At 40.4% G+C, this 26,923-nt stretch overlaps 1 protein-coding gene across 6 annotated transcripts; it reads right to left on the bottom strand.

The window, feature by feature from the left end:
• Positions 1-1,044: 1,044 nt before the first annotated feature.
• On the bottom strand, positions 1,045-26,603 carry spire1a (spire-type actin nucleation factor 1a). 6 transcript variants are annotated; one of them, XM_046417641.1, is made up of 19 exons: positions 26,011-26,603; positions 21,948-21,979; positions 14,445-14,714; positions 12,735-12,860; positions 10,535-10,606; positions 10,230-10,394; positions 10,015-10,101; positions 9,442-9,571; positions 8,628-8,669; positions 7,723-7,770; positions 7,210-7,364; positions 6,902-6,983; positions 6,592-6,734; positions 4,777-4,806; positions 4,024-4,161; positions 3,864-3,934; positions 3,340-3,367; positions 3,013-3,176; positions 1,045-2,929 (listed from the first exon to the last, which is right to left on the bottom strand). In XM_046417641.1, the coding sequence occupies exons 1-19, from the start codon at positions 26,354-26,356 to the stop codon at positions 2,656-2,658; spliced, it is 2,403 nt and encodes an 800-aa protein (XP_046273597.1). In that variant the 5' UTR covers positions 26,357-26,603; the 3' UTR covers positions 1,045-2,655. The 6 variants fall into 6 exon arrangements, with proteins under 6 accessions (XP_046273597.1, XP_046273602.1, XP_046273598.1 ...); XM_046417646.1 differs by having other exon boundaries at positions 26,453-26,582; XM_046417642.1 differs by lacking the exon at positions 4,777-4,806.
• Between the last annotated feature and the right edge of the window lie 320 nt (positions 26,604-26,923).

Here is a 26,923-nt window from a genome sequence, read left to right as displayed (position 1 = left end):
ATAGCTCCTTGTTAGCCTTGTCACTCTGCATGCCTCTCAGTAACCTTCCGTGTACAAGTCTGTGTGTGGACTCAAAACCTGACACATAATTTAGTTATTATTAAGATGCACTCAGCTATAACACCCAGCAGATTGTCTGACCTCAAACCTAAACCCTTAAAGCTTTAACTTGTCAAGAAAGACTGTGACCATTCTGAATAATTTGTCTTCAGCTGAGTCAGATGTCATATGCTCTCAGTTAGCCAGAGCGGCATTTCAGTACAACACCCTGTGAAACTTTTTATTGGCCTGCTGCTAAATACACAGCCTATTCAGTCTGTTTATTGACTGTGTGTTTGCTTGCTGTCTTTCCATAGAAACCAGTGTGTGAGGGTCACCCTTCAGGGAGGCTGTGGCCTGGCAAGTTATTTTCAGTGTCTGTTACTAACCCATCAAGGGATGGCATTTCATTGCCAGTCTTTTCTGTGTGTGGAGTTATACATATTTTACTGCAATTGTAGCATGATGAACTACATGTATATAGATATAGGAGCCATCAGTATAAAACGTAGCCTACGTAATCCTTGTGGAGTTTTTTTTAACAACTTTTTTTAAAAGAAAATCAGAATAATCTATCAAATACTGCTTGTGTACTACAGTGTAGGGTGAAACATGAACATGTAAAATATAGCCCAAAAATCATTCAGTAACATTCATTTACTTCTCCCTTTTTTAACCCTTTCCAAGATCATTTAGTTGAATGTATGATTACAGACTAATATCTCATTTTAAAAAATACAGATGAGAATTTTCACTTGTTTGAAATAAACCACAACATCCAACCACACCAGCTTTAATTTAATACTGAATTAATGCACACTTTCCACCACCTGATGTCACCAAAACCACAGGGAAGCACAACACAAGGATTGCCTTTTCATTGTACCCCTTACGCCCCCTGCTGTCATCTAAAGTGACTGTACCTGTATATTCTATTATGCTGCACAAATGTGTGCTAAAATTAACACCAGGCTTAAAATTCTGCAATGACAACTGAGTCAAACATCAGAATCATGATGATTTTATTAGAACTTCTTTGATAAAAACAAACAGATCACAGTACAGCATGCATACATTCCTTGCAGAGGTCTAAACTAAACTGGTAAGATGTATGTTTTCACTGGAACATGGCATCGGTCTTTAACAGGCTGGTAATAGGCTTTGTATTCATTTAGTAACTGTCATGAAAATACACTGTTTGAAAGTGCATGTGTGTGTGTATCTTCTGAAAGGGAATTAAAGTTCATAAATCAAATTCAATGACAGTCATATACTTAGAATGTCTACATTCAACTAAATGGAGTGTTTTGTTTTGTTTTATCCATTAATTCATTCTCATACAATCAACCTGCTGCCATTCACACAACCTTTCATTCATGAGGAACCCTGGGAGATGGCACTATGGACCTCCAAGGCTAGAACAACAAAGACTTTTATAATTATTATTAATTAAGACAAAAAAAAACCCACATTAACAACAAATTGGTCCAATAAAAGTGCGATTTTCGATTTAGAATCTTAACACTGAGGAGTTTATAAACTATACAATAGAAATAAAATCTTATACTAACAACATAATAACACTAACAAAGGTTTCAGAGAGGAATTTCAGAGAAAGAAACTCCAGATGACAGAAATAAAATTATACTTCTACTTAGTTAGGTTTTTTCCCATAATAAATTTAAATTTGGAACAATTAAGATATACAGCATGTACACATCTGTACCCCGACATTTCTGTGCTTCCATCGCCCAGCTTGGAACATGGAAGAGCAAAGAACCAAACCTTGGATTACCAGAATAGGTCGCCTATTGAGTTTATAACACATATGTACAATAGGTCCGCAACTACAAAGGCATTCAAAGAAAGAAATTACATTTTGGCACCAGGCACAGGATTGAAAATACATTAAAACTAAAAGCTAAATCCCACCCAGAAAATATTCTGACTATTCTCAACCCTCAGTGTGCCACTACAACATGAGAGAACAGTAAATAATATGCATTGAAACTGGCAAAAAAAATAAAAAAAATGATGTAACATTTGGCATAATTGTTGCTGGAAGAATAAGAGAGGGGCAGGGGAGAGGCAGGGATCTACCCCAGCGGACCTGACAGCATGATCTACAGTGCATTACTGTCAAAAGACAATCTGTTGTTCTTCCTGAGTGCGAGAAGTAAACAGGATCCGGAAAACTTATTCATAGGCAAGACTTGGAATGGGCCTTTATAGCATATAAACGTCAACACTGCAACTTTTGGCTTTCTATGTAATGTGATCCCCCTTTTATGTCAAATATACATTCTCTTACTTTGTTCACAATAGTGACATCACTGTGTCCTGAATTATCACCAACTAACACAAACATGGCTCTCCTTTGTTGTCTGGCAGCTACTCTCGAGTCCTGACCAGTCCTGACCAATCATAGCATGCCAGCTTTTCCTGAGACTGGGTAAGGTATAAGAACCTTTACTAACTTTGGAGTGGGACGGACTAGCTTCATCATCACAGTCAACGAGTCCGTGTTGAAATTACACTAAGAGGGGATTTGTTTTCCATTAAACAACTAAGATCTGGAAAAGGCGTGAACAAAAGCCTACAAGGCGACCTCACCTCCTACACTTCATTGATAGTGCGCTCAGATGGCCTGAAGTTGATCGAGTTAGACGATGACATGTAGAAAGATTGGGTTTTGCGATTGAGACGGGCACGCTTGGTGGCCACTGACAGGCTGCGCTTGCTGGAGGAGATGATCTCTGTGATGAACTTTTTGCAGTCTACGCAGATCTCCATGGTAACCCAGTCCTCAGTAAGCTCCTTGGGCAGCTGTGGCTCGTCCTGTGACTGACCGTCCTTGCTGCTGCTACCACTGCTGCTGTGTTTAGACAACCTGAGGATGGAAGAGAAATAATGAACAACTAATCTGACATCACATTTCCTCATAAAAGAAACACGAGTTCTACAGTAACGTACTTGTAAACACTTCTGCGTAGGCTATGTCTGCTATGTCCAGACCCAAATGAGTGCTTTTCTGGCTCAGCAGGGGCAGACGCACTACTTGACTCTTCTTTCGCCGCAGCAACAGGGCCCAAAGAATAGATGGGCAAGGTGGAGTAGGGCTTAGATGGCAGCCGCATCTGAGGAAAAACATAAGAAACATAAAATTGTTTTAATACAGTATACGGGGTTCCAGGATCATCTGTTCATGTTCATGGAACAGCCAACAAGGTGTCGAGAGTGTCATCACTTTCTAAAATGAGTGTTTGAAAGTGTGTTAAATGTAAGTCAACAGTCACTTACCTTTTTTGAGCACTGGGAACACACAGGCCTGGAGAAGATAAAAAAAAAAAAACATTTCTGAACATATACTATACCAAAAGAAGAAGCTATCAGCCATCGTCATTTAGCATTGCACTCCTGTAACATTGTTGCACTCATGATAGATGATCAAAAACAAAAAGAATTAAAAAGAAAAAACAATCCATCAGAACAAGAAAAATACATTTTATATTCCATTCATTTGTCTTCCTTGCCAAAATTTGACCCTACACTATCCATAATGCAACTCGACAACAGAAAGTTGTTGAGATTATTGTTGAGTTGCAGACTGTAGAGGTCTGGTAGCCTCATTTCTTTCTAATTCCAAACCCAAAGATTTATATTTTCAAACTTAGTAGTAGTCTTCAAACTGAGTCCTTAGATTTCACACAGCTGCCTCTGGGGCCTAAAAAGGTTTTATACAACAATTTTCTCTAATATATGGAGTATTGTAAACAGAGTTCCCATTCAAGTTGTTTATTTTGTGTAACAGTGATTGAATTTACCTTTTGCAGAACTGGCAGGTGTAGGACCAGGTAAAAAGGGAGAACTTCTTGGTCCGACATGAAAAGCAAAGCTAAAGTGGAAAGCATTAGATGAGGTGAAGAAGGTTCATAGAATCTGATGCATTTAAATAATGACTGAAAAGTATCATGTGGCGTGTACCTTTCCTTTCTTGAGGGCGGTGTAGATGTCTTTGTACTGCTGAAACTTCTCCAGCTCAGCCTTGACTAGAACCTGTCTGATGTGCATCACCTCCTCCACTGTGAGCGCCAGACACTCCACTGGGTAACAGAACTCCTCCTGGAGGAACAATACACATCACTTCAACAAACTGGCCCTTACATATGCAGAAAACTGGACCTGCTGCCAATGAGAGCAACACCATGTGAATGTGGCTAAACAATCCAAGCAATACAGCCATGCTGCATTCACTGAAAGCACCAACAAGCACCACACACCACTTCACCAAAAGACCAAGCATGCCAATGAGGTGGTGAAGGTGGAAACATCTTCTTCCACAGCATGTATGTACTGTATGCTCTCTGTGAGCGATAAATATTTCCACTGACATGAAAGTGTGACAATGAACAGATGTACGAGCATCCTGTTGATGCAACACAATCAACATACTCTACCAGTTTGATAGCCTTATGCACCAAACTCCACAGAAGTGAAAATTGCTCAGGGAGTTTCTTCACTGATCATTTAATCATCATTTACCAGTTGGCTTGGATTAGAGAATGAAAACCATAAATGTTTACAGATCATTTCTCAACTCATCCATTTTCTTTTTAACCTTCCCTGAGTTATTTTCAGGGTGCCACAGGTTGCGGGTCTACTGAACCAGAGGTTTTCTGGATGAGTTCCCCACACAAAGTTATGTGCCTTGGATGATAAGCAGTAACAGTGACATACCGTGCCCTGAGCACCACTGGCAGCTTCCACCTGACCAGCAGACAGAGGGAACAGGATATTCAAAAAGAGAAAGGACCTTACATTCCCATAAGCCAATCACATACAGAATGCTTTAATACAAGAAGTACAAGAAACATCCATCAGAGAACATCATTTGTTCTGGTGGGTGGTGGAGTCATTACTGACCTCAGAGCTAACCTGTGCATCACTACCTCATACATTGTGTCACAATCTCACTGCTTGCATGAGCTCATGACAAATTCTTTCATTCCATCCATTTTCTATACCGCTTATCTGTGCAGGGCCACAGGGCTCATAACTTAAATCTTATGTCACTTCATGCTTGGCATGAAATTTAATTTCAAAACAGAACTTCTCTACAGGAGGTCCCATGACAGAACGACATCTGACAGCATCCTTCTCAAACAGAGGAGAGTTTTATGAGCTGGCAGCCTTCTTCATCTCATGATTTTATTCTGTCTGCTCTGTCATGTCTACTGACGGACATCTTACACCTTCCTGTCCTTCCTGTGTCTCCTCTAATCTGTCCCAGCACCATTCCAATAAAGAGAAAAATAATTATAAAGTAAAATTAAGAATGGGTTGATGGTGATGCAAAGACAGAAGGTTGACCAAATTACCTTGGAGCTGGGATTTGCCATCAGCTGCAGCATTATATAAAATAGGAAATGGCTGCAAGTAAGTCTCCGGGATAAAACAGCTGACCAGTGCAAACATTTTCATATAATATAATAAATAATATAATAAAACTGCAACAAGAATCTTAGTATTTTACATCTACTAGAGAAGCTCAGCTTCATCAGTGTGAAAGACAGCATGTTGGAGCATGTATTTGCATCAAAAAAGGAAAATAAAGACGTCTTCTTCTGAAAGAATTCGTTCTTTGAGTTCATCACATAAAAAGAGGACTATATGTGGCTTTTGATTAACCCAGTCCAGCAAAACAGGATGCAATCACTAACATGAAAAACGTCAAAGAAAAAAGTAATATAAAAATTCTATAACAAGTTAGTTTTAATTAATAATGCAAAATACGAGTAATAAACTCATCGACTTTCATTTGGTTTTTAAAATAAAAATGCCAGAGAGGTGGATACTAATTTAATATTGCGAAAATTAGTGTAAAGCTTAAAATCTAAAAATATCCCCAGGAGAGCCATCTCCTCTAGGGTTTTAAGCATATTTCATCTGATCTGATGATCTGATTTGATGATGGGGGTTGAAACTAGGACCTCTTCTTTGGCGCCATTGGTCTGCAACTGACCTAGCGGGCAGTGAAAACGAATCAATTCCATTTAAATGGCCCTCATTCAGTGTCCTGTCCTGTGGTTTCAATTACATCCATCAACCTCACTGGAATCATACGACCGACAAAAGTCATTTAGAAGCACCAATGACCTCATAGCAAACAAATGATCAGTCACAGGATGGGAGGTCATTCTACCAGTAATGCCCATATGTATGATTTGTTACGCTAAATTGTAATTTCCACATATTCTTGGACTAAACAATTTTTACTCTTTAAGCGTATTATCCTTTTGATTTACTTATATTCCACTACTGGACAAACTAATGACATTTATCTCTTCCTTTATTAGCAGTTACACGAGTAAAGAACAAGACATACCGTCTCAGTTCATTTAATATACAGTATGAAGGTAACTGAAATCTGTTAAGTCTGTAATGTTTCTAAAACCAGCTGGGATGTTGTAATAAACTTTAGACGCTTAATTCATCCATTTATACTGGTCTTGATAAATAATTCAATACAAATAGCTTCTACAATTGACATACCAAAGACTTGGAAGTCTGTCTGGATGGCGGTGCAAAGGGGCGGACACTGGTGGGGGCCTCCTTCTCAATGGAGTGCCGCCTCTGTGGAGACTGACGTTTGTCTGGCTGTGGAGTGGCAGAGATGGGCAGGAATTTTGGAGGAGCTGGAGACACAAGAAACAACAAAATAAAAACAAAACAAAACAAAACACACAAAAAAGAGTTGGACACAAGAGTGGACATTATGAACATTGTGGCATTTTGGAACAACTAAGATAAGTTTGTATTGGTCAAAAAGCAGATTACAATATGTTCACAGGTGAGCTCTCACCCTTCCTCCCTATGACAGACTCAGGTGATGTGTCCTCCATCAAAGACGTGGACATACTGGAACTGCTCTGTGTATTCTCCTCCTGTAAATCAGAACACACAGCATTTAGTCACGCGATACCGATTGCTTTAAATCACTGTGAATATTGCGAGGCAAAACAAAATCCAGTCCGTTTCCGATGGCAATGAAAAATCTGGTTCATAATTACTGGGTTGATGTAGCGTAAAAAATATTCTTCAAAGCTGATAAATTTCAATTGGATTAATGACCATCTTAAGAGCTCAGCCAATAAGAGTCAGATAACTTACATCAGACTCAGAGCTGTCCAGCTCAGCCAGAGTTGGCGCTCTGAGCAGCCTCTTCCTCTGGCTAAGGGGCTGCGCTCCACCTTGACTGGGTCCCACGGGGCCACTGGCCAGAGAGTTGGTGCTGACAGCCAACTTCCTGGGTGCATCAGGAGTGTCTGGGAGAAAGATTTTGGTTATGAACAGCGTTGTACTGCAACTGGACCATAAGATCACATGACATGTCTCCTTATCTTAACAGCTGGCCATCATGCATCCTGTGTAAACTATGGCTGTCTTTGTATTGTTACTATACAACACCACAGACTGAGCAAACGCAAACAATATGCTGACCAAGAAAAGCCACAACCCTGTGTTCATATTACGGATGTTCTTCTCAATCATTTCATCTCAAAGAAGGAAACCAGACTGAAATTGCCTAAATGTATTTTGTGGCAAAGACCAAAACAAAAGTTCACACCTCTGATGAAGGCTTTATACCCATGAGACTTTGTGAGACTTCGTGAGTAGCTTTACCTGAGCTGCGAAACAAGTCCTGAGGCGTGCTGATGCTTTTCCCTGCACCTGTAAAGGATTATAACATTCAGCAGGACCGCACACATTAATTAACTAATTAATCTCCATCCCTAACAGCGGGACACAGGTATCACAGGGAGGACTCGACAGCGGCAAGAATCTGTCAAACCAGGTGTGAACTGAGGGGATGTTATACAATACATTCACACATAGGTAAGGTAAGTGAAGGGAAGTGCCAGGGAAGCAGAGGAAGAAGATGAGTGCAGCCATAGTGCAAAAGGTTACTCCCATTCAGTCATCTGGATTATGGTCATCCAGCGAGACTTCAGCACTACATTCGGAACGTCATCCGCCATTCAACTATTCATCTGAGGTAGGCTGTTAATATTAGTGTTGCGTAATTTTTCACGTTCCACAGTGAGAGCAGATTAGAGTGACAAGCAGGACAGACTAGCTGCAGAGGATCTGTAATCTCACCCTACTGGCTCTGGTTCAGTGGATATTGCTCATCACCTAAACCACAACCACTGGCAACAACTACATCGAGGGCATGCTCTTAATCGTATATCATTCATAACAAGGTTAAAATGCCAGATTCCTTCCATGAAGCTGTTGTTAGTCTTCAAAGGCCTCGCAAAGCTGATTAAACATCAAGGTGACTATTTCACACAGCCCGAAATGAGGTTGCACTGTGCTGACCCATCTCTTCCTCAGGTACAGTAGGTGTCTGTACAACAACAACCAGTGCTTTGACAGCAGTGTGTCACAAGAATGAAATTAAATAAAAAAAGAGGGTGTGCGCATATGTGTGTGTGTGTTTTTCAATCAGGTGCTAATCCTAAAATAGCCTGGAATGAAACACAAGGTACAAAAACAGGAACACAAGAGGTGACGTGAAACTTTACCTGATGAGTCAAAACTGTAAGACATGCTAAGAGGTCGCATGACTGACAGATAGGCCCATGTTTGGAGGACAAAAAAAGAAATGGAAGCAAATAGAAGAAATCCATGAGAGTTCAAATGGATGGTGAGGTTGATGAATTATCCAAGTTTATAAAAACCTTTTCTGAAAATCTTATAAAGGATTAAAAAGCGCGATATTATTTTTAGCAACAGTTTCAGAGAATCTGTACAGCCTCCCATATGTATGATTACATAACAACTGTTCCACATTACCCTTTTAAAACTACTGACAAAAGATGCCTTGTGTAGACAACACAGAAGCACTGTAAGGCACAAACAGAAAAAAATATTGCTGTTTTTCACTGATTAAACCTTAAACTGGTTTGAAACATTACATCCAATCAGCCAATTATGAAGTGATGAAAGGATCACCTGCCTCCTATTCATAAAAGTAACCACAAAAGGAAGCCTTAGATACAGGAATTACATTAGCGGGTATGTTGACTGAGTTCAGACCAAAGATTTTCAGTAACCTCAACAATCACTTCAGCAGTGTGGGTCTAACAGACAACTGAAGGCTCACAGCTGCATTTAAAGTGATCCTTGTTTAAATACTACGACACCTCTGATTGAGTGCACAGATCAGTGTAGGAAGAGGGCTGTTAGAGTAATCATGATGGATGTGTTAAGAATGATTAAGTCAGGGCTAATGGTTTTTCACAGCAAATTAAAAGTGTGAGTTATGCACAAGTCCACTGACTCGGGTTGCATGTACTAACATTTGTAAGTTCATTTGTGCAACTGTCAGCAGCTTACCCAAGCGGCTTCTGCGGATCATGTCTGGTGAGACTGGCCTGAGCTTCCTTTCAGCTTTGATGTCCTCCAGCAGTCGCTCATGGAGGCTCCGGGGACGTGGCGGATGGGGTTTCAGTTTGCGGGCTGAGACCTGACACAACAACCACACAAGTGAGCACTTGACTGCTGACCAAAGTGAGATTTTCCCCTCATACTCCACCATAAAGAGCAAAATGATTGCATGAAGTCACCTCTCTGTTCAGTTCATTATCACATGATGGTGAGTGTGTGCACGTGCATGTGTGTATGTGTTGGTGTCATTATGTTCCCATCACATCACAATATACGGCACCTGCTGTGCCAGTGCACTCGCATAACAACTGACAATAAAATATTGTTTTCACCACAGGGTTGAATATTGATGACAACTGTCATATCAGTCATTCTCCAAATGTTGCCAAGCTGACATTTCACTCTGACAGAAGTGCAGGAAACACCAGTACTACATATTGTATGGACTACAACTGCAAGGTTACCACTGTACAAACTTTAAAGTGACACATGATTACATGCACCATGTTGTGTGCTACTCACAGGGTTGAGAGGCGGTCTTGACCTGATGAATTCAAGAATGATCTCATGTGCACTCTTCTTTAACCTCGGCGGGATGTCTCCATTCACCTGAAATTACATTGTTCAACTTGACGTGGATCATAATAACGGGAGACAAATGCATCCAGGGGAGGTTCAGGATAGAGAGAAGCTAATAACACATATAGTCAGCCTGTGAAGGTTAGTAAAATAATTACCATGACTTTTCGCAGTTTGTAACGTTTGGAACGGATGTCGTCCATCAGCATTTCATATGGTGTGAGCTGGTACTCAATGGGCAATGGGTTGTACTGACGCTCCTGAACCTTCTTCAACTTAACACCATCCCGTAGATCTCGCATCACCTGCACCCAGAACCGTGCCTGGTGAGGGACAAAAGATGATATAATATGATAAATACTGCAGCTGTGAACCAGATGCACAAGCAAGTTATGTAATTACCAACAGGTAGTCACAGAGCTAAAGTGCAGCAAGTGGTGCAGCAAGTAGACTTTCTACTTACCCAATCTGAATTTTGCAGCTCATCGAGATCTTTAACAGGTTCCTGAGTCTCGCCTTCCATTTTGCGAAGGTTCTAACCAAAAAAAAAAAAAAAAAAAAAAAAGGGACAGGAAAAAAAGGGAAGAAAAAAAAGAAATATGAAAAATTTTTCTAGCATCATGATAATCAGTAGGTGTAGCACTGCTATTGCAGCGTTGGCTTCATCTGCGCTGAGATCAATGGCAAACTGCCCATATCATCAAAGCAATCAGGTTAATTAGCCGATGGGTGCTGTTTCACATGACAGTGCCGATATTTATCCCATCCTATACTGACAGCATTCCAGAGGGAAATAAAGAAGCCAATAGCCAACTAATGGCTGCTATTATGGCATTCACACTGGACACTCACTGCACACCTACATACAGAAAGTTCTGGGTGATTTTTTTAAATGCCAAACTAGGTAATCGCCCTGCATGTTGACATATTTCAATATGCGCATCCATTTTCACAGCCACATGTGACAAATATTACTCATTATAAATAAAAATCTAAGAGGTTCAAGTTCAGCACTGGCTTATCAAATGTTGTTTGAGGCCAGATGAATCTAACGTGACCTACAATATCACTTAGATCATAAAAAAAGAATGTCTAACATGATGACAGCTGCAAATGTTTTTCTTAATCACCTCCAGATCTATTCATCCACACCCATCTTTACCACAGAAATTTCCTCATCTTTTTTCTGCTCACCAGACTTTTCACTTTAAACAATGATATCTCTTCAGCTACCCAGGACTCTCTCTGTTTTGAAAACAAGACAACATTTAACTGGCAGAACTGGACCGGAACAGAAGAGAGGAAAAACAACAACAGCAAGAGAAACTGACAGAAAGACTCATTGACTGACCTCCTAATTTGCAAGCATGTGCGGTACTGTGTATGGTTACTCATTAGCAATTATCTGGTAACATTCAGTGCAACAGGAAGTGCAAAGAGACCCTACGGCCTGACGGCTCCCTCCTGTAAGCTGCTTAAAATTGTTGTAATAAGATTAAACTTGATTCTATAACTACATATTACATCAGACTGTTTGCATGAATCATGTCTCCTGCAGAAATCACAGTATGTACGAGTGTATGTACTGTACAGTAAAACTACGCTGTCTGACAAGCTAAAACAAAGTGTTATATCAGGGTCTGCTGAAGCTGCTTATGATACCTCATAATTTTTGTAATGACATCCGTGTAGATTCTCAGTTGTCCAGGTCATCTTGCATAGAAGAGCTTAATTTGGGGCAATTGGACTTTAGTTTAAAAGCGAAGACATTTCACCTCTCATCCAAAAGGCTTCTTCATTTAAGAACCCCAAGCTCTTCTACACTCTTCAGCTCTTCTTTTTTTAATGATATAAGAATTTTCAGTTATTTTTTTTTTATATAAAAAAAGTGACTTTCAGCACATGTTGGATAACAGCTGGTTAACAGTCTAAAGCAGTCTGGCTGTAAGAAGCACAGGCTCTAGAGGGAACCCCTCAATAATCATACTCAATTACTCTTAACACCAATATTCCACTTGCAGAAATAAATCTGCCAAAAGCTAGTATACCCTCATGAGAAACAGGATGCCAAATCATGTCCACGCAGTTTAAGTTCATGCCAAGTAGTGTAAGCGATGTTGAGTTCTGACAAAGAGTGTGTGCGTGTGGGTGTGTGTGTGTGTGTGTGTGTGTGTTGGGGGTGGTGTCAGACAGGGACACCCACACAGTTTCAATCCTTCTGGAGTGTTTGTGCTGTTTTGCTGCTATTGTGAAGTTTCTTGGCACCACTCTGGTGTTTTCTTTTCCAAGTGTTGGAGAGCCTGTTGGCCTAACAGATCATAATTCAACCTATTGAATTCTACACAGTAAATCTGCATACCAAAGCAGAGCAGTAAACCCCACAAACAAGAGATTTTGATACTTCTCACATCCTCCTATTGGTTCTAAAGTTTATTTTTTTCTTTATCCCTTTCAGTTTCTTTTATTTTAGGATTTTGACATGCAAATGAATAAGATGTTTTGAGTATGACTCATGAACAAAATTACTCCACTTTGACGATGCTAATTAAATGTGAGTATATCATTTACTCAGTATTTCCAAAAACGGGTTAGGTGACTCAGTTCATATGTGAATGTACCGACTCGTCAATAGTTCGCTGAAGTCACATGATGGAATTTATTACCTCCTTGGCACTCTTAATTTTCTCCAGAAAGGTGTGTAGTTCCCTGGTCTCGGCATAGAGAGCACGACACACAGCCTGGTAATGGTTGGGGGCATCTGACGGGCTGGGCAGGTGGGAGGAACATATCTGTACAGGATAAAAGGAAAGGAATGAGTTTTATATGAGTTTTATACATATACATATACATATACATATATATATATATATATATATATATATCCTAAAGAAAAAAAAAAATATATCCTAAAGAGTCTGCAGCTATGCTAACAGCTGAAACACAGTGATGCTTCAAACTAAATGTTAATGTCAGGATCTTAGATTAATGTGTTAGCATGTTAAAATTTAATAATTAGCAGTCAATACAAAGTACAATTGATGAGATTGTCATTCATTTTGGAGGTATTCAGCCAAATGATGATTGGTGAATGCCCTAGAAAGTGGAAATGGTAAATCCAAGACACACAGAGCTAAAAACATGGAGCTACAGAAACCAGCATCAAAAGCATGAACCTGAATGTCCAGAGGGAGCGACACTGCCTGACTAGCATTACCCATGCACTATTTAAAGCTCTAACCCTTGTGGTATGTGACTATAAACACAATAAAGGCTGCCTGCCAGAATAATCAGTGAGTTGTCAAACTATCTTCACTGACAAAAAGGACTAAACCAGACCAATGACATATTTCTGTCCTCCTAATGGGCTTGGCAACCCACAGGAATGTCTGACATAGCAGAACATGTCTTCTTCCCCATTCACAGATAGGAAATTCACAAGTAAAATGACAACTGTTCAGTGAGTGTCTTTACTACCGTGCTTATTAACTGCTGGACCATTCGTTTCCACTGTTTCTGGTGTTCAACAACTGGCTACAATTTAAATTTCAATCCGGCAGCTTTGGTATCAGGATGGCAACTCATCTCGCCACTCCTAACTTATCTCCATTTCACTAAAGCAATGAGGCAACCAATTTTAACATTCTATTCCTGTCTTAGTGGGGATGTTTCACCAGTAAGTCCTTTCACCTATTGCTAGCTTCTTGTCTCGTTGAACCCTGAGCTACCTTGGGCCTGACAGAACAGAGTACAAGGAAGGTCAGTCAGGAATGTGCAGTTATCAAATCTAGCCTTGTCATACCAACATATATTGCAGTTTACACTCAAGAGGATGATTGTTGGAGGAATTAGGGGCCAGGCTCGACACGCCGTGGCAGAAAACAGACCCAACATTTGTCTTCTACTCCAGGTTCATTATACGAAGGGAACAGGCTGTGAAAGTTTCTAAGCCTATTCCCTAAATACCCATGTGTTTACACAGCTATAATTCCCAGTCTCATATTCAGAAGCTGTTTGGGAAATTTACAGCATGACAGCCTCCATTGAGGGAATTTGTTTGGAGCTGGAGTGATGATGATGTGTAAATGCGTAGTTAACAGGCCTGATATAAAAATGTGGGAAAAGGGAAAAAATGTGCAAACATATTCAAAGCAAAACAACAACTGCACATTTAATAGGGTTATGATAACTTCAGTAATTTGCTGCCCTACTTCAATCTGTTTTGGATCTTTATCAGCCTGATCCCTCGAATCATGACTTATCAGAAAGCTGCAGTACATTATTAGAGCTGTTAAGGGAGAATTACAGTATGAGGATTGTACTTTTGCCATCTGCCATCATTCATGAAATGATCTGCAACCTCCGCAGCGACCTACCGTTATGACGTCTCGATAGCTGCAAATTCTACTGACTGAGCTGGTAGTAGTAGCAGAGATGAGCTCCTCTTCCTCCTCTTCTTCCTCGCACTCATCCTCCTCCTCTGTGGCTTCGTAGCCCTCGTCAGGACAGGGGTCGCTCTCAGTCTCTTCACTGTTGGTCATCATGTCAATCAGGCGCTCGAGCGGCGGGGTCAGTTCCCGCTCCTCGTTCTCTTTGAGGCCGTAGTCCAGAGCTTTGTAGATCATGACACCCAGTGAGTCAATAACCTGTGAGACCATGGATAAATGGAATATTGCAAAAAGGTTATTACTGTGTATTGGAAAAGGCTTTGGTCCCAGACTAAAATCGTCTCTATCAACAGAGATCCTACAGAAAAAATTATATTGGGTTTAGTTTATTTGAACAAGAGGCTTTCATCACAGTTTCAGTCTCAAAGGATTCATTTATCCACACGACGAGTTAAGTTTGACATCCAATGACAAATCAGTTTCTAACTTGGCTAAGGTAGCAAAATTAAATTGTTCACTGACATTTGTTTCCTTGTCATTACATACTTATGCTATTTCCAGCTGACAGAATACATTGCATTTTGTGTTTTATTCTTCCCCTGTTGCTCTGCAATTAATACACACAAGCACAACACCATGCATGAGACCTAATTTCATCACAACCCTTAGATAAAGTGCTCCATCCACAATAAACTGAATTCACCTGAGCAGACAAGAAGACGGTTCATGTCCTCAAAACCAGATGTTAAACGAGGCCACAGTGTTCGTCCAAACAGCGTGATTATAACCATAATCTGGGGATGATTTCATCTCATCACTTCCCCTCATTAATAAGTTGAGTATGACCCATCTTTTTTGCTGCTTGCCCCAACTCATCCTGACATCTCAAAAGCTCACTAGGCTTCAACGAGAACAAAGTTGTTCTTTCACTGCAGCATGCCCATTTGGCTCTGCTGCGCCATGTCCTCTCCTGACAACTTAATCAAACCAGCGCTCTCAAATCAACATTTGTTTGGAAGCAAGATGAGCTAAAAATTCTGCACAGGACAGCAGACCTGAAACAACCTTTAGAAACCTCATATCTGCAGGACAATGGGTTTCAGTCAGAGCAGAGTGAGGAAGGAGACATTCTGTGTGGATTACAATATGATTCCAAAGAAGCATTACAGCCAGTCAAAGGAGTCATTACTGCAGGTATATTCTTAAACAGAAAGGAAAAGAATGGCATTGTTGAAGAAGGGAGGTGTCCAAACACAGCATGTTGACGTGAAGCTGATGTCGATGGGCATGGCTGGCTATGACTGGGAGCAGTGCCACGTAACACCACCTGTTTGTCATGTCCAGAGGTGTAGAACTCAGAAGAGAAGGGTGTTGACTGAGCATGTCTGAGCTCATTGACTTCAGCAACCGAGACAAAAAATCATTACTGACATAATATAACTGACATGTCACATTGAATCGAAGCCAGCACCCATGCTTGCACCTAAAAAAATTAAAAAAAAAAAAAACTTTTCAAGAGGTACTAAAAACAGTTCTGTGACTTTTTTCCAGAAAATCCAATGGGATTTCAAGCTCTTTAACACTTTCACTAAACAGCCAAAATGTTATGTTATCCTCTCCAAAAGTTTAAGTTAATGTTCTGATTCATGGATCAAACCCCTGGACTGTCAACTTAACTCAGCTCTCTATTCAAAGACTTTATCTATAAATAAAAATACCATACCCTAAAACAAACAAAAGCACAACAAAAGCAGCAGCAGCCTTTATTCTGAATTTTCTAATACTAACCCATCGATCCCATTCTTTCCTGGAGAAAGATCGTTGTATCACTATCATTCATCAACAATCTCTGTGTGCAGTTGATAATCCCGTTCCAGGGCTAAAATAAATACCCTATTGCTAAGTGTCTTATTATGTAACCTTATAATCCATCTGTAGGAAAATACGGGCAGAGATATGAGGGAATGCAGGAGTGGCAGACAGTACAGGGGGTCTCATTCATGGACCACTGGGAGGCAAAGGTGCACACTGGACCATGTACTGTAATGAACAATACAACAAGTATACAAGCGCTGAGAATCCCCTTGTATCCATGTATATTCTAAGCAGTTGCATCAGAACAGATTTCCAGTTTAGGGACCTTTGCCATGATAGCAAGGCATGGGTAGATTTATCCAACACTTACTGTGTGAATCCAATTTCTCTGCCAACAAAAAATGGTTTGTAATAATTAACTGGCCAGCAGGTTCTAGCACTGTTCAATACATCACTAGTTAAAGCTCTCTCTGGTTAATTTAGCCAAGGTTTATGTACACCAGAGGATAAATAATGACCACTTGGAATCAGTTTCCCAAATACAGAGTCGGACCCAGACATGTCCATGGATAGGAAAAATACAAATGAAGGCTGAAGGAACCAAATGAATTTGCAGATGAGTCAGATGGAATGGGAAAGAGGAAACATTAGTGTCGGTAACAAGTATCCAGGAGGAGCAAGGAAGTAGAACAGAAGAATTAGACCTAACTATTTCATTTGAAGACTTGTGAAGAAGTAGGCAAGCAGAGGAGCAGGAATGAGGAAGGACAACAACAGTTGGGAAAGACAGCCAGAAAAAACACTGCTGGCTTACTTTGGTAGCAAGACGCTAATTGAAACCAGGCTCCACCCAAGATAGGTAGAAACCTGTCATAGTGGATGAAACTACTTGTTCTCATTGCTGTGGTCTTCGCCAACCACAGGTAACACAGGAAACATCCTACATTTAAAAATGCTTCTCAGGAAACACAGTGTGATGAGTCATCTAGATGTGATGAAACTTTGTTTCAGTGCTGAGCATTACTGAGACAAGCTTCCCAAACACCCAAATATCAGAACCAGTGTTTAACAATTAAAAAATCCATTCAGAATCAACTTTTCTCATGCTCCAAAAACAAATAACAATACTAAGCTCTTCAATGACATCATTGCCTACGGTAAAAAGTGCTTTAGACTTATGCTTTCCAACAATGAGCTGTGTTATACTCGAGCTCCCATTAAGACCAGCGACAGAGGAATCATCTTGAGAATCAGTGACGAATACGAAGTGAATTTTTTTCCGCATGAATAACCTTTTTCTCCTAAAGGCAGTGCTTCATATCCAATTGTGAATGTCACTGCAAGAGCTAAGTCCCAATAAGCAGAGTAGCACAAAAGACATAATAAAATATAAGATAGAATTCCAACGACTGATAAAATGATACAAATGAACACCAAAATTTTTGGGGCCCATTCAACAAAATTAATTAAGGGTCATTAACCAGTTAAAAAGGGTCAAGATATACATTAAGCAAACACTGGCCTTTGGATGACCAGAAAATAAAGAGGCATACACAATTAAAAACACCCTCTTGGTCTCCCCTAAGGCCAAAGAAAAAAACAAAACAAGTTTGGCCACTTATCAGCATAATGCTGACTGTGGTGATTTTGGCCCTAAAGCTGTATGCTACTGTCCAGAAGAGTTTTACTGTGTGTGCTGCTTTCTTGACCAGAACTTGCTGGGAAAAATGATTCATACTCAATGTGACCACCCCTGGTTAGATGAAAACATTTTCCTTCTTTTTTCATGTACTACATGCTTTACTTGGAACAATCCAATTTTCTATCAAACTGAGCCTTTCATAAAAAAACGAACAAAAAAACTCCAATAGGCTGCCAGTTTAACTCATATGGGACAAACTTTAGCACATATAATTCTACACCACAAGACTTGGCTGAAAATGTATATATGTACTATTAGTTATATAAGCTGTACAAGGGGAGCAACCATGGTGGGGAAAGCATTAGTGAGTCAACCAGTGCACAGATGGGTGAGGAAAGAGAGGACTGTGTTAAAGAGCACCATTAACACTAACACAAACCCAAACACATGAGAAAGGAAAAAGTCAGGCTTATGTGCTGTCGAGTCTTTTCGCAGACATCAGTATTTTAATAACAACTGATGAAAATATCCAGCTTTGCCTTTCAAATATATGACAAGCATAAAAATAATCACTGTTCATTTGAAAGAAAAAGTCTGTATTCTTGCAGACTACAGTGACATAATTTTTGCCTTGGCGTTAACACAAACACACTCAGTGCAGCCCAAGGCACCATGTGGTCATCTGAGTTCACAACGCAAGCAGTTAAGCAGCCTTCAGCCTTTTGCTGCAGTAGTAGAGCAAATCCATCGCAACAGACAGTTACATAACCAGAGCAAATCTAGAGGTCTGTCACCGCAGGGGCGGATGCTCAGCTTCCTCCGGTTTGCAGCATAACTACCGCAGCTCGTAGTGGGACAGTGGACGATGCTGCTCTTTCAGATCTCCTGGTCAAAAACTGTTGAGTTTGCATTTGTCTGTGAGGTCAGATGGAAATTGCTGAGGACTGGAAAAAATGTCTCTCTGGATCAAACAGCCATAACGGACATTAAATGACACCATCTCAAGCTATAAGGGTGAAATGGGTATGTATGCTGACACTGTAGATTCAGGTAAGACAAGAAAGAAAAAAAAAGAAAGAAAGAAAATTCTCTGGCTCTCAACCACCACACAAACCTGATTGTCAGCTTCAGGGAAAAAGCTGCTCTCCTCACAAACCTCATTTGTCTCCAAAAATCCACACTGGACCTTCTAACAGCTACTGCAAAATATGTGAAAAACATCCAATAAATTCATAAACTTGACAGACTGAAGAAGAAACTCAATTCATCTCTCTGGCCTGTCTGTCCATAAAAAAAAATTCTTCTGTACTGATATAAATAGAATATCCTGACTCGAATAGCTCACTCTACTCCATTCCTGTGGCTTTGTGCTTGATGTGAATAACCCTGTATAGGCAGAAATGCAACCTGGGGAGCTGCAATACGAGCCGCACGGGTGCTTTTAAGTGAAGCTGTCAATGTGACAAAAATCAATTGATTGATTAGGATAAAGCAGGATGTAACAATGAGGTCACTGGTAAAATTTCAGGCATACATGGACCAGACTGGGTACCAGTCTGTCACTGCAGGGGACTATGCATGAACTCAAAAGCCACAGACACAAAACGCAAAAGAAATCTACGCTTGTAAGTTACCTAATACACACCACGTGTACTATAAGTGACACACACATTCAAAAGATCTAAAATCCTACCAAAACAAATGAAAATGATGTAAAAATATCTCTCCCTCTTAATATATACAGGCAGGACTTTGTAGCGAGAGAACTCGTTAACTCGTAACTTGTAACCAACTGGAAAGAGTATAAAGTTTGATGGGTCAAAATTATTTGGAGAATGAGGAAAAAAATGCATTTCAGTCATTTTTCAAGTCATTTGCTAATTGTGTAACTGACTACTAAAACCCAGTCAATTAGGATCCATTTCAAAATCCAAAGCTTTACTTCAAGCATGATGTTGCCAAAACTGTCTTGGCCAAAAAATTGAGCTACACTGACCTGAGCAGTCCTGGAAAACTGGAGAACTTCTAATAGGATAACACAAATAATCTCACCGTAATCTTCAACTGAGGACAAAGTGGGTTAAGCTTGCCCTGAAGGCAACAACAGAAAGTGCACGTCTCACACAAATTCTTTCCTCCTAAGAAATATTTACTACCAACCACGAACATGACAGTAGAGCACCACCAAAAGAAGGGATTTAAAGTTTTAAAGTTCTCGTTTGACATCATCTCTGATGCGAGTAAGGGAAAGTGAGTCAACCTAACGCAAGCTCGCAATCAACTCCAAAAGACATGAGTGTGTAGAAGCACACACACAAAACACACACACACACACACACACAGGACATGGCACTGTGGCCAAAAAGGGTGACAAAATTGCTGTGTATCATCAATTATGTTGTGTTATGTTTAACAGTGTCTTTGATTTGTGTGTATAAATCAAATGATCCCAAATGATCTGAAGATAATCACGCTGAGGAAAGTCAACTTGCTGGTGGCAGCAGAGAACAAATTAGGGAATCATCAAAATGCGTAACCATGAATGCGTGTACAAAATGTCTGGGCAATCCATCGAATAGTTGTCAACAGACTTCGCCTCACACATTGCTATTGTTTTTTAGTGTGTTCGAGTAAGCCACTGGCTCCAACAGAGAGCTCACGCAAATGAAAAGTGATTATATCTGTGCTTGACATATTAGTCACAGGGATTGAAATATAATAATTAAATTCTTTATAACAGGTGTGGCCTCGCGGTCAAAGCCGTGAGAAATAAGCATTATGCAAGATGTTTCGTATTATATCAAACAACAAACAAGGCAAACACACCCTGTTAATTTGCAAAAATGCAGCATGAGCAAAGACTTAGTATGAGGCTAAGCAGCCCACAGTTCAGCCATGAGATTTCACCCATGTTTTGACTGTCAGCTGAGGCGGAGGAATTCTGTGTCCAACTGAGCCATGCAAAAACACACACATACTGTGCATGCCTGTGATCACATGAACTATAAGACAAACATGAAGGACGATCAGCCTGCTCGGAGTTGACAGAGGACTCTCTGTGTAATTAGTCTCTGTACACATAATGAAGCTCCGAGGGAGACTTCTCCTCCCTGTATTATACAATGTGCCTTGCTTGGCCAAACACACACTGGCCACATGTCTTCTTCACGTGGTTTTGGTGATGATGTTTCAGTGTACAAGAGTATAAAAAGTAATGCATTTGCGAACAAAAACAGAAGAACAAAGACGTGTGCTCTTTTAAGTGCACTTCTGCATTGGAGTGCAGCTCACACAATAACTACAGAATAAAGTAAAGAGCACCATTTGCACAGAGCTCACTCCCACTCCTTCATATCTAGTGCATCACAGGTCAGGGCTCAATCTCTGGGACAAACAACTGAAAGGATGTCATGCATGCTGTTATACTTGGATGAGTATAAATATGTTTTTGTGGATACACAGAAAGTTGTTTTCATGTGCGCCTGTTGCAATCATGTTCCTTTTTTGGTAAGAGGTTAGTTTAATTTGTGCACGCATGTCTACACAAACAGAAAGGAATCCAAGAAAGCACATCCTGCTTCCATCTGTACCTGCTCAGCAGCAAAGTATTCACATTTTGACGGCGCTGATGCGACAGGCCGAGCAGATTTTTACTAATACCTAAAGAGAAGAAAATACCACTACTGTTCTCCAGCACTGATAATCAGTTCATTTAAAGGTCTGCACTGCATCAGCTCGATACAGAGGAAACGTTTTTTCTCAAGGTTACAGCCAGCAATATTGTAACACAGTGGCCACACCAGCCTGCTTGTAGTGTGATTACTCACTACAAGAGTGTCAGTGGTGGGCAAGTTGTGAAAACAGATTCTGAAATTGTTTTGTTTGTGTTAACATGACAAGTGAACTAATAAATGCATGACATGAATAAGAAATCTGATGAGTGAATTACCCAGACATTAAAAAACAGCATATTCTATCTTGGGGGGTAAAACTGTTGGAACTAATGTCACTAATGAATCTGCTATAAAACTCACCTCTGATGATGTGGGGGCAGGTCCATATTTATCTGTAACGACAGCACAAAAACAGAGTTATTCACACTCACATACTTTGATTATTTAAGTGTGCAAGAGGTTATTACTAACAGACAATCAACAAACGCATTATTTAATTGCATACACTGCACAGTTAAATAATACTTGTTGAAAGTTTTAAAGAACATGAAATATTAACGTACAAGAGACTAAATGAAGCGGCAGCTGAAAAGCACGATTACCCAACAGAACTAAACATGACTGCAAATCTAGTGAGTGCAGAAATGATTATGTTTTCTCTGCAGTCGCTGCCTGAGGCAAACTGGGCTGTGAAAACCAGCCACTGGGGGCTAGTTGTAGTAATATGACTGATCATTCATACACAGCAGAAAGACATCCAACCACTGCTCCCTATTCATTTCCATGAAGCCCCCCTCTCAAAATGGAAAGTGAAAGGAAAGAAAGCAATAACTCAACATTGATCGTGACCAATTAGCCTTCACAGTTCAGAATAAATATTTTCTAGGCAAACCTGAACTTTTTCTTTCCCTTACAGAACAAACACGCAAGCCTTGACAATCTTATCTCTTGTCCTCATTCCGTTTTCCAACACACCTGTACTTCCAGATTTTCATGTATGAGCTCTAAGATACATAAAGTTTCTTTCCCCCACTGAATAATTTGCATTCCTTTATTGAACAATATTACTGTGTTACATACAGAGTTCACTTTAATTTTTGACAGCTAATCACTCACAAATAGTGACTGAAACACAGGCTAAGTGTCAGTATGAGTAACATAAGGGGGGAAAGTACAAACGATAGAAAGAGCGATAGACATGCAGACTTTAACTCCAGTCCAGGGTGTAATATGAGATCACTACATATAAATGAGACTCTCTGGTCAGACACGTCATGTCTTCTAAATGCCAATCTAACTGTCCATTTAAATGGCATTTCTCTGACGGTCATAGCTGCATGCTCAAGGAGACATTCATGGAAAATACTTGCTTCATAGCGTAGCTCAGTTCCATGCAGGCACCATGAATGACGGCTAACAGACATGAGAAAAAAAAACAGTCATCCACCAATGCTCTTCTGAGAAACACTAGTTCCTCTGTTTGTTCCAGGCAAGGAGAGATGGCTTGGCCCGAGCCCTTGAGTCCCCTACAGAAAGTAAGCCACAGAGGACATTTCTGGAGCAAGGTGCAGTGTCACAAAGACTCTTGGGTTATTCACAGTAATGTCAATCCCTGTGCTGCTGAAAAGGTTTCACACAACGTGGGATGGGGAGATGTAAGATTTCTCTTTAAATTTTAAAATGTCTTATCTATTACCCACTGCTGGCCTCCAATCCAGGAAACAAAACCTGAGAAGAATGTTACATCCTTAAATCAATGCAATCACACAGCAAACCAGACAAACAGTGTGAATAACATCCCAGTTAAAAATACTGCATGCACCAAATTCTTCCATACTGTACTGTATGAATCATTGAAAATCCTGGGGTAAACAAGTGTCTCATCTCGTTGCAGCATTCAGGCTTGGCCCTTCTCTAGGCAACACAGAGTGGGAGTGAATATATTCTCCCCCAAGCTCCACGTGAACTGATCTGAAGGCAGCAGGAGCAGCGCGGATCTCCCATCGGTTCAGCCCAAAAACAACACCTGAATTTGACTCTATGCTTGGTGTTTATTAGCCCATGCAGGAGGAGAGACACATCTTGATACAAGCAGTAAGTCAGGAGGAGTGCACGCAGACCACAGGTTAACTGCTTTTCAAGAGCTGATATTTAGATAGCAAGGGAGCCGAAAGCTGATTTGTTTTTTTGTTGGCCCATCTTGATAAAATACAACGTTTAAATAATAACAAACAAGACAAGTTAAATGTTAAGTTAAATGAACACCTTTAAAATGCTGACATTAATTAGATTGGATTTTTATTAGCAATAAAAAAAAATTATTTATTTATTCTCTAGATTTCAGAGAGGGGCTGGTATTTAAGTGAGTGTGGGTCAGAAATGATGTAATTTAATGACATTTTTCTATACATTATCAAATAAAGGTACAGACACATCTGCACACATTTTCTGTTTATCTGCCTCATGAGTACCAACAGCGAAGGCCATACATAGGTTGCGTAAGCAGTGATTTTATGCTGGGGGAGCAACTTCTTAAGCTAGCTGCTGAGCTACTGAAAACCTAATAGGTCTCACATCTTTCTCATTGAGAGGCCTAATGAGAATCAGGACAACTGTCCCAAAATACCTCAGCCACCCGTCAGCGGAGCAGCAGAGGACTCTCCCCATCATCTCCAAACTCATCTGCAGTCATGCTTCTACAGTCTGCACATCTAATCATCACATTTGTTCTATTTCTGGCAGTGCTAAAATTCTCTTCAGCACTGGCTGAACGTGCTTCTACCAAGTGTGTAATTTCCGCATACAGCAAACACTACCAGCTGGTTAAATATGAAATATGTGGAGATAAAAGAGAATTGGCCTGCGGGGTTAACTCACGAGATCAGGAAGGGGGTTATAAACAGAAGAGGGGAAATAACAAGAAAGGTGGCTAACGAGTTCTCAGCAGAGGCTGGACGCAACCTCGATGCCTTGGGCTGTGCTGACAGCCACACCTCCTCTTCCCACACCCACCTTTATCTCTCACATATTAATGGAACGCAGTTAAAAATGGTCCAAGGCTTTAAGAGACTCTGTAAATCTTTTTTCAAACCTGAAGCAGCATACTGGAACAAGCCTTGCAGGAAGACCCTTTGAAAGGAGAAAGCACTAACATTACGAGGGCTCAGCTGTCGTCCTCGGTACACGCAGTCGTGTTTGTTTTCACACCTAATCTGGAATTATTTTACACCAGTTACCAGGTGGTCCTCAAGTGCCAATTATAATTGTAGTTTTTCCAGTAGTTCATTTCCTTTTAATTTGCAACCAAGTGCAAATCTATGCTTAGTAATATTAAAAGAGAGCAGGGTTCAAATCACTTGGACAGGAATTATTTCATATAGATGACTGTATATTCCCACCCATGAGGTCAGACAGGGTACCTATTGTCAGGTAGACTGGAGCTGAAACTGATGTTAATGTTCATTAAATGTTTAGTCTATTATATCAGAATGTGGTGGAAAACTCCCAGATGACTTCATATTGCTTGCTTTGTTCTAATAGATATTCAACTTACCATCACCAAAGACTATGAAAACAAGCAAATGTTCACATTTAAAAGAGCTTGTATCAGTGAAAATCTGTAAATTTGTTAAAATCTTAGATTCGAGTTTAATCAAAAATGTTGTCAATTACTATAAATATAAAAACATCTTTCCGGCGTATTTTCAAAGTCTCCCTCTTGCAACTCACACCAAACACCTGCTCTGACCTAAGGACCCCCCACACACACTCACAATTAATCTGTGCCTCCATCTAAATGTCACAACACAAATAATGGGGCTGTTAACAGCAACATGAGTCATCCATTTCTGGCTTTTTGCCGCTTATTCACTGTAGCCATGATGCTGGCTATACAGCTTTGCTCTGGACTGGACTCAAGGTGCTTTGCAGTTTGAATGCATCACATGGTTCATTGTTTACTGTAGCTAACTGACCGCTGCAGAAGCATAATTTCACCAACCCAAAGCAGCCATTCTGAACCAGCCCTGCTAACACACTCCTTTGTGTGAGACAATAATACCAACCATGTTTATAATGTAAACACGATACGTCCTGTCAAGTCCTGTCTGTTAATAATTAATAATACAGCTTCATTTTTTTTATCCCCACTAGCTATGTGGTGATCTGTGATGTATTATTAACAACCGCACTGGGCGTCCGTAAACAAATTCACCACATGGCTGGAAGCAAACAGCCACAACAATATGGCCTCTTTGTAGGGATGCTCCATTGGTTTGGCCTGTGAGTGATGTGAAGGAAAAATGCTTCATTCTTGGCAGCCTGTTGAGACAGCAGCCTTTATCGTTTAGCTGCAAAGATACTCAGTCCAGACAAATGTCTGAGTAAATCCAGGCATCTGGTTGGTGTCGGTTCATTTAGTTACCTGTGCTGCCTTCAAAGTGCAATCTGACAGTCCCATCTTTCCAGATTATCACATCCCCGGGTCCCTCAATCCTCCTCGGATAGAAAGCAACCGAAGCGCCGGCAGACTTGGAGCTTTTCCTCCGATGTTTCTGTGCTAAAGTCCGGCAACACTGATAACACACTGCCCATGCCTGTTCCTCGTTTATCGGCTGGTTGTACAGTTTCAGGATTTCTTCCAAGGAGACCTCAACGCCTCCGTCGCCGGAGTCCATGTTCACGTCCTCGGCGTTCAAATCCGCTGCGAGATCCCGGAGAACAGTCGGCGAAGTCAACATCCCCTCGTCAGTCCCCGGTCGTTTCGCCATTCTCACTTCATAAGCACATGATGTAAACAGAGAAAAAACCGAAGGGGAACAGTCAAGTAATATTTCAGAGTCACTCAGCCACAGCTAGACGTTTACCTCTCAATCAACTGTTTTATGTCCGATGAGTACGAAGAGCACCAACGGCTACAGTGTGCCACAGCTAACTGACAGCGCGTTCCGCGTGGTCTCAGTGCACGCCGGTTAAGTACAATGGCTGACCTGTCCATCAACTAAAAACCTGCACACGGAAATCGTCATTTTATTTGCCAAAGAGCTTCCGTCATCTGGTAGGCAATGTAGGCCAATTTTCAAAAATCACATTTAACTGTAAAATGGATGGATAAAAGACTTCCAACTATTGCAGTAAAATGAATTATGGGTTTAAGTTGGGATATTTATTTGTTGATTAATTAGATTTTTTACATTTTGATTTTACTTTTTAGCTTTATTTTTTTTTAAAACTATTTAATTTACTTTCTTTTTCTCCACATGTTTATTTGTTGAGCCTATGATGGGACTGAGCAGGAAAATGTATATATTTCCTGTTTAGCTTATTTATGTGAGTGT

This window comes from Scatophagus argus, chromosome 17 (genome assembly GCF_020382885.2).
Source record: "Scatophagus argus isolate fScaArg1 chromosome 17, fScaArg1.pri, whole genome shotgun sequence".
NCBI classification, from domain to species: Eukaryota; Metazoa; Chordata; class Actinopteri; family Scatophagidae; genus Scatophagus; species Scatophagus argus.
This window is presented reverse-complemented; position numbering and strand designations above follow the sequence as displayed.